The sequence below is a fragment of the Pipra filicauda genome, unplaced genomic scaffold (genome assembly GCF_003945595.2).
Source record: "Pipra filicauda isolate LSUMZ 115617 unplaced genomic scaffold, ASM394559v2 scaffold112_size3218982_pilon, whole genome shotgun sequence".
Taxonomy (NCBI): Eukaryota; Metazoa; Chordata; class Aves; order Passeriformes; family Pipridae; genus Pipra; species Pipra filicauda.
This window is the reverse complement of record NW_024103574.1, coordinates 406,356-418,879: the sequence shown is the minus strand read 5'-3', so window position 1 is coordinate 418,879 and position 12,524 is coordinate 406,356. Positions and strand designations below refer to the sequence as shown.

The 12,524-nt window shown below is 37.6% G+C and overlaps 1 protein-coding gene across 1 annotated transcript in view; it reads right to left on the bottom strand.

Moving 5' to 3' along the window:
• PKN2 (protein kinase N2) overlaps positions 1 to 12,524 on the bottom strand; it is a 55,059-nt gene that overhangs the window by 25,974 nt on the left and 16,561 nt on the right. The window contains exon 2 of the mRNA XM_027713073.2: positions 4,404 to 4,704. Coding sequence (XP_027568874.1) covers positions 4,404 to 4,704 — 301 coding nt within the window. The remainder of the gene's footprint in view (positions 1 to 4,403; positions 4,705 to 12,524) is intronic.

The following is a 12,524-nucleotide window of genomic DNA, read 5'->3' as shown; positions in this document are numbered from 1 at the left end:
CTTTGGAGACTCCTCCCCAGATGCGTACATACACTATTTCTTCAGTGAGCTCAGTGTGAAATCCAGGATCCCAAGTAACTTTCTGAATTTGGGTTCCCAGATGGTAGTGCAGCATGCTGTTAAGCTACTCAATTAGTACCAAGTGCCCTTTGGTAAATAGCTAATCTTATCTGAGGATATTTAATTGCAGTTAGCCTCATCAGTGTCATACCCAACAGAAATACCTGCGATGCATGTTCAGGCATAGCTGAAGGGAGGAAGAAAGAGGCATCATCAGGTTTTTCTCAGGGAGTCAGACGGTTGGATCAGCACTTGAACTAAGCCATCAGAAGGTCCAAGGCAGCAGTGGATATTCTGTGCTCAGAAAACATCCAGCATTGACCTCCTGGAAACTTCTGGAGTTCAACTGAATTTCCATTAGGAAACAGTCAATTTTAACTAATAAAAAAGTCACAGGAGATTGTTTCAAATTGCTTCGATACTGGTATTCTACACTAAGGTTCCCAAAAGTTACCATGAAATTCCTGTGCATGAGTCTTGTAAGTGGAGTCTGCTGTCTAAGAAGTCGCTACCTACGTCAATTTTGTTGCTGCCTCTACCAATTTGCAGTAATTGGTGTTATATGGACACTCTGGTGTCTGACAGATTAACCTAGTCATTTGTAGGGACAAAAATCTCCTTCACTCCCCTGTCAGCTAATCACATTCTTAAAAGAAATAATTTATTTTCTTTGTGATGCCTACAGCCAAATTTGATGTGAAGACGATAGCTTACAAGTTAGTTAGGAGAATGGAAGAGGCATGAACTTGTCTTTTTGAGTTCATGTTCTTCATGTTTTATCCAGTTTCCTCAAATCCCTCAATGTTTTTCTACCATCACACCTTTCTATACACCTTAACTTCAGCTCTATGAGACAAATTGATTTCCCAATGTATAGATTTTCTATGTATTAACTCTATGTCTAATTAAATTGGTGATTTGCTGTAGGAAAGCTATTTCAGTCTGGCACCTCCACTGAATCATATTAAAAACCACAATCTGCACTGCTACTTTTTACACACACAAGAAAAATACCAATTTCATCTGTCTTACTGTGATGTATGTTTTCAAGATACAAAATTTCTTCATCTCTAAAACAGAAGTAATCATCTCCATGTTACATTACATCTCTCAGACTTTCAGCAGTAATGGTCATTAGGCTTGTCCTAATCTTATTGCTGGATTCTGCTTACTTTTAAGTGCTCACCTACAAATTTTAAAATTCCACATCCTTGTATGACTAATACGCTGCATGACAAGGGCAGACTTGGGTACAAAGTCCCATTTCTAAAACGAACTTAGACTCATCAGCAACCCATAAGGTAAAGTACACCTATATTATGCTAAAAAATTGTTTCTGAATCACATGCCAAATCTACCCTCACACTCAGTAATACAGCTTTTTGGCAAACCATACTTTTTGGTTAAAGATTAGTACCAATTCTTCAAATAATTGTGAAAATAATTTCCTATGGCATTAAGACTTGGAAAGCCTTCAGCTCTAGGTAAACTATCATAAAAACATCTTCCTTGAAATGGAATGTTACAAAAACACCTTTTTCTACAGTAGATTCGTTAACACTATACTTAATCGTTCAAACATGTATTGATTACACTACGCTGATGACAAAGCAGTTACACCAAAAATTAGAGGTTTGTTTAAAAAGTAATAGAAGTTACTGCTTGATACAATAAGCAACAGTAAGAGTCACAACAGCTTCATGGCACTTTTCAGTTCCAACTTGGGACCACTTTACAAATATATGTTCACACCCACTTTTCAGATATAGGAACAAGGCAAGATTAAATGACTGTTTTAAGTTACCATAATGACCTTTCAACCAGTCAACAGAACAAAAAATTTCAGAGTTCAGGCCTGATGAGTCAAAGAGATCATCACCTCAATGCATCTCAATCCTGACTTTGCTACTTAGAACCTGCAAAAACCCAAACAATATATTCTGTAAGACAGAATGAAAACCAGGGCCATCCCTGAAAAATACTCAAGTACATAAAGAGAACACAGACCTTGACTCCCACAGTTCTCGAACCCTTCTTTAACTTATTTTCAGCATTCATGATCTGCACAGCCTAAAAATTTCCCATATATTTCCTTCTCTCTTTTAAATAACTTGTTACTAACTGACCAGAAGAAGGTTAAACATGAGCTAAAGTGAAAAGCAGTAACATGGAATAAAGATAACCCCTGGAAACAATGCACTTATTCGGGGAGCTCCCATATTCATCAGTAAATGGTTATTAAATTCACTGCTGATTCCAGCAAAAGCAAGAACTCCTAAAGTGAGATACCTGTGACCTCTCCACAGAGGTATCTTATGTCAGATGGCAGTGACCTTTAGGGTTATGTGTCTATGTACTTCCTGAATAATGAGTGTGTGTACATACACACACGCACACGCACAGTTTGCATGTCACAGTTTCTATATTACCAACCCTATTTTGCAAAGGCCAAGCTCACTAATACCTTAGGTCAAACCTAAGACTTCATTGTTAAAAATCAGATTACCACCCAGATGACTCGCACCCATTGGTCTCAGGACACACAGAACATTTACTTGATAATGCTCTTCCTCCATGAACTACTGATTATGAATGAGGAAGAAGACAAGCAATCAAGTTACGAGGCAAACAGTATAAAAGACAGACAATAGAAAGATCTTTACAGACAATATAAAGATCTCCACAGAATTAATACGTTTTTTCTTGCATATTTCAATAGTTAAGAATGTACAACCTATCTACCAGTAACACTTAGAATGGAATGGAATTTAAAAACATAGTACTAAGAAGTTTAGCACACATCAAAAGCATGTAGAAGCACCTAAATTTATCAACCTTGATCTTTTATCCTTTGAACCTCTACTGCACTTCCGAAGACATGCACAATGACAATATTGCTCATTAACTCATTATGATAAGGGTTTTAAAAATGCTACACTGGAAGAGAGAATTTCAAGAAGAGCATTTCATGCTCATCCACTTTCTGAGTTCTAGCACTAGACGAATTTTGCGAATTTATGTCTGCACAGATTTTTAATATTTGGTCTATACACAGTTTGTATACCATTTTCTTTCTGTTCCACTCTTCCTGTTCCTTTAAAAGCCACACTACTGTCGACAGTTAGGCAGATTTTCATAAACCTTAGCTATATGGAACAGAATGCTTTATGCCTACCAAAAGCCCAGTGGCTATCTAAGAAGCACACATTATTGTATTCATTCCCATTTCACGCTGCAGCAACCACTTTGCCTCACTAATTCCAGCTGTGTCCCTGTTCCGCCTCTTGTATCTCGCACAGATCAAAAGCAAAAAAGAGCAGAGAATACAGAGGATACTGTGCAGGCCACCTTGGACCACACATGGGCACCTGAGCACCTTGGCAGTACGTCACTGGGCCAGATAGTCCTGCCAGTACTTTCCTAAATTCTCATGGTAACCAACCTTCCATCACAGGGACGATGCAGATTTTTGTTCTGCTGCCCCAGCTTCTTTAGGGTTTGCATTCACTTCGCATAAACCCTCAGTGGCTCGTGCACATTTATTAACTTTTTGCCAAGAAGAGTCTGTGCAATGTGAAATCATCAAGCTGGCAGTATCCAGCAGGTCATTCCACAAAGCTGAAAAAGGACTGTTTACTTTCACAACATTCCATCTTAAAATACCAAGCCTGGTATTCTTAAAAAACACATTCAAAATTAGTATTGACTCACTGCCACACCACAGAAAATACTAATTAAAACCATTAACTACAACCATTCTGTGATTCCGTGAAAACAATTTCCAATTGTCTTTAAAATGGTAGCTTTGCCGTGGAAAAGCCTGGAGACTTAACGCATCCTAAGAAGTGTCACTGTAAGAAATGTTTGATAAGTTAGTCAGAAAACAGCATAACATAAAAACGTTTTCTGAGTTAAGTCTTAAGTTTAAAAAAAAACCACCCAACAAAACTTTCAAGTATAAATGTTGTAGATTTTTCTCCCATAGAATAAAAAGATGCATTAATGCTGATGCCTACAGTGTAAGATGGAGAATGTCACTGGGAGAGCTACTAATATTTGCTTTTATACAGTGACAAGCTATTAGGAAATATTACAGTGACTGAGAAAATACTTTAATACAGTAAGAACTGAAAGTGAAGAACTCACAGTCCATGAAATACAGTGTTCCCTAGAAACTCAAAAGTACTGTACACTCACTTGTGAATCAAAACAAAGAGACATACATAAGTAACAAGCTTGCCAACTATGGATTCGCTCATTCACAGAGCAATTTTTTCCAGTGAAATGGGGTACAGCTTATCTCAGCTATGAGGAAAAACTGATTTCACAGTAACACATAGTACCTGGAACATCTTCTAGATCCGTTACAACAATGCGTGCATTTAGCTCCTGTAACTTATGATGCAAGTCTTCTAACTTCTTATTTGATTTTTTCAAAATGTTGTCCACATATGCCAAGTTCTTTTTATCTGTTGTGACCTTCCTGAGGTTCTCTGCTCCCTCCTTGATTTTAAGTTCCTTCCTTATTTCCCGCTTGATTTGGTCCTTTATTTCATCCAGCTTCTGCTGTACCATTGTATCTGAGAAGTCCAACTTCTGGCCAGTGCTCACGTTCTCAGAGGTTACAAGACCTTTGGCATCCCCCTAGGAAGAAAAACAGTAACATAACCATCAGGAAACACTGCTTCTGTCAACACATGCCACACACTTAAAGTGACCGGAGCCAGGTCCCTGTATGCTAAACACTTGCTTTGCAAGAACATTTACGAACTGTGGCTTTACACCAACGTTGACCTAAAGCAACAATCTCACAAGATACTACATGTTCACTGGAGTTACATTTTACAACAGATTTTATATTTAGTGACATCTTTACTATGCCTATTTTTAACACCAAGAGATTTAAATACTTTTGGATTTGTCATGGCTGTTTGCCTGGCAGTTATATGCCCCAGAGCTAATGATTCACATTTGTAATTTTCTAGATTTAATTTGTGTTTTAATAGACCAGATGGATATAGGAAATAAGACTAACTTCTAACAATTATTATCTATGATGAATTTTTATACATTCATTAGAATAGATTCCTTTTAAAGATTGTAAAAAAAAAAAAGAAAAAACATGGCGTTGTTTTCAGTTGTTTAAAGAAATACTGGCATCTTTACGAAGATTTGTCAAACACATTTACTAGGGGTTTTTTATTTTTATTTTTGAAGTTCCTCAAGTAAAGCCTTTCACTTAAAAAAAAATCATAATAATAGCCAAAAAAAAATCTTGCTTTCTTGTGCAGGCAAGCTAGGCTGAAATGAAAAGAAAAAATTGTTGCAGTGATGAACAGGAGTTGGTGCAGTAAGGGAGCAAGGGATGAAATGTCAGATCCCCAGCAGACAGGAGCTCGTGCTTGTGCCTAGTATGCAATCACATATCACTGAGAAGTAAGAGCACAAAGGGCATGTTATAGAACCTACATCAATAAAAGTCAAATACAATTAATTACACGTGACAGAATTTCCTCTGTCTTATACAGGGACCCTGGACACTGAGTAGACACTGGATCCTACCCAGAAGTCCCAGGTAGAGCTAAGTGAGTGAAGATCGAAGAAGGGTTCTCCTGAACTTAGAATTTGATCCAGTCCTAATTCAGGATTTATTTAATAAACATGTGGTCTGATTTGCACGTAACTACCCAAGAGACCAAAATTCCAGTAAATTTTCTTAAGCATGATAATGAAATTACTTAGACTTCAGAAAAATTGGGTGGACAGTAAGGTATTTGAAGGGGTAATTAAAATTTTGAATGTTTTTGCTGTAAAATTAGTTGTTATCACTATTTGTTGTTGTAAAAAGTAACAATACAACAGAGTAAACAGTAGAAGAAAACATTTGGGAAGCAGTTCAAGGAGGACAGCATCAGCTAATAAACTGAAGAATGTCCAGAACACGTAATCACTAGAGATAGTCCACAGTAATTTTGTTTTCAAAAGACAAAACCAAAAGACTCTGGGTCATGAAGGTTGTGCCTGGACCATATAGGACAACAGATAATGCAGGTCAAAGTATTTCAATCTGTGCACGTTGCAGCGATAACTGCCTTCCATAAGCGAGATCCAATCTGCTAGTCCTCAGCTATAACTTTATAAGTTTCCTGAATCTCTCATTAAAACATTTCTACCCGCAGCTGCTACTTTTAGTACAAAAAGTTGACAGCTCAAGGATTCTTAAGTATTAAAAGCAGTCTGAAGCACTATCTTGCCATAGAATTTGACTATCAGTAAGAAAGACAAGAAGTAAGCAATGTTGAAATGACAAACTGAGTGAGAAACAAAAGGGAAAAAAACCCATGCAAATTTACTTTAAGTTCACTTGTGAGTGCATTTCTCTGTGCAGATTAAAATAAATAATTATGCATATGTAGAGAGGCTATTAATAGTTGGACTGGGAAATACATGACACTGTTTCCATATATAGGCATATAAAAAGAATCAACTTTCTTTTAATTAGAATAATCAATAGCAATGAGCAACTAGTAAAAGGTGCATATCCACAATGAAGGAAACCATGTGTTGAGTGTTTTGTTCTGAGAAAAAACTGAAACTGAAAATAAAATAATATAGCAACTGTATGGCAAACTATTTGTTTAAGCAGTAAACATATCCAAATTAGATTAAGATCTTTGATTTCCCTGTTTTTCTAACATATAAAAATTTCAGATGTAGAAAAAGAGCGTCAAGATTCGCAAACTACTATACAGCCTTTAAAAACAGAGATAAAAAAAAGTTTGCAAATAAAAAGTATGTATTTTTAAACCATAATCCTTTGTGCCTGTTCTGCAGCTTCCTAGAAATAAATTCATCATCTACCCCCTCGAAGTAGGATATTACATTTTCCAAAGTTCAGAGAAGGAAGATAAACAATAAATGGAATTAAAAAACCCCAAACCAAATCCCAACAAAACCACCAAACCCCACCCCAAACCCAAAAGAAAACCTTTATTCTGTGTTTCAATAGCACCTGAAGTATGCTAAAATTATGCCAAGAATGCACACTTCTCAAACAGAACAATGTAATTAAAATATAAATAATTCAGAAATATTCTTCACTAGGGTTTACCAAAGAGACTTCAGTTAATTGTTAATCTGTTGAACAATAACGTATTTTGTTACAGGGGAGGTCTTTATCCCTCTACAAGCCCTACATCCCATCTGTTAAAGGGATGTTATGTTCTTCCATAAACAGGTTTTTGGAGCCCTTGTTCCAAATATAGTCTCTAGCAAGTCTTCAATGAAATTAGATCTTCATGATCATTAGTAATTTGCCTTCCAAATTTGCAGTAATTGAGTTAAAGTTCTCCTCAGCCTAAGCAGTCTTAGCAGCATCTTTGTCCCTGGACCTAAGAGTTTCAGGATACAGAGCTGTCTTCTTCAATCTGCTTCTAAGAAAGTTGAGAGTTAACACTGTGGATACCAACACTGGAAGCTAGTCACACTGCCCGTGCATTTAAACATTCATCTTTAAATCCCCCCAAAGGCCACAGATGACACTCCTTCAGTCTCTCCTAACATTCCCAGTTAATGATACTTTTGAGCAAAAAGTACTCTCTCACCTAGTTACCCAGACATGTCACCTGGCACAAAGGTCACTGTGAAATAAATTCTTCCAAGGAGGCAACTGTGCCCCCAGTGACCCCTGTGACCCTTGAAGGTCACTGTGAATGCAGAGCAAGAATGTGTTCTGCAATGTGAAGCTGTTCTGGGCCTGTTGATGGGTCTGCGCTGATGAGTTTTGCTGCTGGGATGCAGCAAAGGTTTGAGACAGATCCTCCCAGTGCAGAGATGAGCAGGCTCAAAAGCATTTAAAATGGAGATAATGCCCACACTGGCACAACTGGGCAGAATGTCTAATAGCTGAGTAAGAGAAATGAGGTAGGATTTTTTCTTTAAGAAAAGCACCTCCAGGAACTCCAAACTCAAAAATACACTTTTTAAACTCAAGTGACTTAAAATACAGGATATTCCAGCTTTATTTGATGACGTCCTATTACAAGTCTCTTGTTAGAGCTGAATATTCTTTCAAAAAATTATTTTCCCCACTTGGATAAACTCCCTCCCAGGTTGAGCCTCACATCCTTTAGGCTGTAGGTGTTCTGTCCCCTGAACCTGAAAATTAAATCTGTTACAGGAAACAACAGCTGGAGGCAGGGCCCAAGTCCTTTCCTTTGCACTGTTCAAGCAGGCAGGGTGCAAAGACAGGAGAAATCATTCACATTCTCTGTGTCAAGAAGCCATCACTGAATTTTGCACAGCACCTTCCTTTACTCTCCCTCTCAGAATCACTTAACATAAAATATTTTAAGAGTGGAAATGCTCCGAACAGATAATGACTAAACCACTCCTGCTGGCAAAACAGAGAACAGGCCTCATTGCTTTAAAATCCAAGACAAAAGAATGGGCAGCCAGTTATTGATTCTCAGCTTCTTTTTAAATTCTGGTAGTGTTTTGACTGCTGGTTAGAAGAGAAGGGCCAGTCTTTGCTGGGAGGTCCCAACACTGGACTACTCGGCACGGCAGCTGCTGGTGACCCAGTTCTCGGCCTGAGCAGCAGAGAAGGGCGGCATCGCCCACCCAGCAACTGGAGGCAGCAGTGCACACCTCTGCAGTGGGAAAATACACGTTTGGGAGCCACACTGGGATTTCTGAAACATTTCAGCACGTAATGAAACCAAAGCTATGTTTATCAAAATAAACTATCAAGGACCACAAATTAGATACTACTGATTATCAAAAAAAAAAAAAAAAAAAGAAAAACAAAGGAGTCCACATATTTCCCTCCGCAATAGACTCAACCTCACTTCGATTGCTGGCTCAAAACTATCTATTTACATAGATTAACTCAAGATGCCAGCCTTCAATTTCTCTACTCCTGGGAAATGTTTTAAGTATAGTTGCTGAAAATAATGCGTAGTGGTCTGAGCATGTCTTTTAATAATACAGTCTATTCTGGCTGTTGTGGTGAAAGAAAGTAGTAATACTGTTTACGAGAACCCATAGGGCGCTTACACTTTTGCCTCAGGTCAATTCTGAACCAAATAACTGGTGAAGCAGGTGCCTTGAGATACTGCATCTACCACCCAAAATCCCATTTAATAAAACACCTAAACTGCTGAATGATGGCAAAGGCACTGCTGAACAGAAGAGAGGACCATGAAGCTGAAGATATTAGAGAATCTGCTTAAGTTGTGTAAACTGAATGACTTTGAATTCAAAATGAGATTATCAAACTGCCATCTCTTAGGAAAAAAAAAGATATTTCTAAAAACCTGGGCATTAATAACTCCCAAAGACTTGCTCCTAAGAGCACAGTACAACTGTACTGCGTTATATCATATATTCAATATAGAGAATATTGACTAGGGCAAGAATTTAGATTGCTGACCTCTGGTAGGAGTTGTTATAGAAAGGTAAGTGGAGCCTTCAAATAGAGCATGCTTAACACCCGATGAGAGTGCATGCACATTATTTACACTTCACTCCAATGTGCTATTAACACACTGAACCTCCCTTTAGAAAAAAACCCAAACCAGACAATATCAAAACTCACAGTAAAATTGCTTATATGTTTTCCTCGAAGTATTGGCATTCTGTTTTTACATGGTCTTGAATTTTAGTAACAGTTGCTACAGACAATTAGACAGTAAGAAAAACCTGTTTGACAAGTATAGCTAAAATGCTTGGCTATTTAATATAAGCATACTTGTTTTGAATATAAAAATAAGATTTTCATGATTTTCATTTTATGCATTATTAAATTTGTAATTTAATTTTGAAGAGCTGGAATTACAGATTTGGAACTGCTATGATTCTTAATATAAGTTCTGAATAGTTTTTTAGGATACAAAAAAAAAAAAAAAAAAAAAGAGGAAAAGGAAAAAAGTTGCTTTTCTGAGCTAACTGCCAAGGTCCCTGAAGTTCTCTACAGTAATTCCTGAAACTAGAGTAGTCTTTGATTTTAAGAACAATGTTAATCAATTGCAAACTTCCCTTCCCCCCCCGAAGTCATTCATAAAACCAGATGTGACGGCTTGTCTGGATTACTGGAACTACATGGACTATTTCCTCCTGCCCAGAAGCAAATGTGATTGTGGTCAAGATCTCAGCACTCACCAAACGTCAAGAACAAAAAAAAAAACCTTGGAGGCTTAATAGATTTTGGCATTAGTTTGCTGTGCTAACATGTCACAAATCAGGATTTAAATTTAATCTCAGTCACAGTTCTCTGCTTTGTAACAAGAGGCTGTTTAAGGCAGAAATATCCATAGTGCACTGCATTATACGTGGATGGATTCAAGTAGGACACTGATTAAATGGGGTTCAATTCCTGTGAGCAAACAGTGAGTGCCCAGCTATAAGAGATGAAACAGATTTAAAAAAAAAAAGAAAAAAGTGTTCCTTAAAATAGGGAGATCCTCAATCAGCTGGTCCTCTCTGCCCCTCTCTCCCAGTCTGAGCTGTTGTCCCGATGAATACTTCAGGAGGAATGTTTGCTTTTACTCAGGTAACAGCTGCTGGGCTGCAGCACTTGGTCCTCCAACTCCTCCATGAAAAGCTGTGTGACCCGCCCCAGAACACTGCATCTAAACAGGTAACACAATTCCCTGGGGATTCCTTGTTAACATCCAGGCTTCCAGCCACCAACAGTCCCTGATTAGGCCAGCATTTACTAACACAAAGAACATGTCCCCCCCCCCAAATGTGCTCCAAGAGCAGTACAGACTTGCTTACAGAACTGGAAGTTGTGTCCATGCAGTGCTGTGCCAACAGCAGTTAGAGAAAGGGATGTAAGAGAGAGATTTCTTTGCTACAGAAGGGAATCAAAACATTTTAAGAAATGCAGCCTTCAGCTGTTTCTCGTTGTAGCAGCTTCTGATGGTTTTACACAAGGAGAAGAACCTGCAAAGAGGCTTGCAAAGAAACGTGACATTGAAAGAAAATCCCCACAGTGACCTTTCTCACGATCACAAGGACTTGATGGAGGCTGTGGCACAGCACAGGTGATGAGCACCCAAATCTGAGGTCACAGATGGCTACAGTATCCAAGAAGCGTGACTAGATATTCTGGCAACAGGCATGGTACAAACACTTCAGCAGTTTCCAAGCTTTTATCTGTAACTGGAAGTTCCTACTCCCTGCCAAAAAATTCCAATGGAGTCCAGCATGGTGGAAACAAACCTTAATCTTTCTAGTTACAGATGTGAAAAAGAAACAGCAGAATCCCAGTTACAATGAACAGGGCCTGCTGTCACAACCTTTATTAACATGTGTCCGTGAATAAGATCAGCACATGAAACGCTGCCTATAATACCACCACTCCTCCATTCTCTGAGACTTCGCAGTCTTAGTTTTCATTTAGCTTCTCGTAATATATGAGAATAATATACTCAGAAGAAAATTGCATTTTACATAATTAGTATGGTTTCAAGCAGACCACACACATTAGTTGAAACTCTATTAAATACCAAAACATAAACAATCTTTTTCAAGATAGAGGGAAAAAGATTTTATGAAATGTTAATACCACACTGCACACTGAAAATATCACCAATAATGATGTATCGTAAAACTGTGTCAAGAAGACTGAAGTAGTTCAGTCTAAAATGCAGCCTCACCAACATGCATGCAGTCAAAGCACTGAAATGATAATTTCTCATCTAATTCCTGCAACATTATCATAGCATATATTCATAATGTGGTGAATACACACACCCCTCTGGAAGATGAGGAAAGCCAGGTGGATTAAGTGACAGTTCAATAAATGAAAGAGAAGCAAGTTCAAAATATTTTAAGACTAAGTCCCTTAGTCACAGATTCTGAACTGGAGCTGTACACTTACTGGACTGGACTGGGCAGTGAAAACGGACAGGCATCTGTGTCCTACCTCCTACTGCCAACACAGGAATTTCATGCACAAACTTGTTTTGCATTTTCTAAATTTGAACTGGAAAATTTAGTCTTCTTTTGAGACATACTTTGGTGAAAAATTCTTAAGATCCCATAAAAATATGAAGACTGGTAAACAGCAGAGAAATTACTCTTTTTGAGTGTTTAACAGTTTGAGGCTGCTTTAAAATAAGAACCTTTTAAGTTTTAAAATTGATAGCAAATACATGCATTGAAAGAGACTTAGGTATTGGTGAACTTTGGTTTGTTTGTTATTTTAAACACTTTCAAATAAACACAAGAGTTACTGTTTTAATCATGTAAACATCTGCAATTTTCTGTACCATATAAATATATAAATGACTTTGTCCTAATGACCTAGAATTACTTCTTGAATATATACAGCATGAGCTTTTAAAATAAAGTGTGTATTTTAACATACTTGCCAAATAGTACATATGGATATCCATTTCTTTTAGAAATTAATACACCCATTTTGAATTACTGCTAGAGACTGAAACAACAGTTGT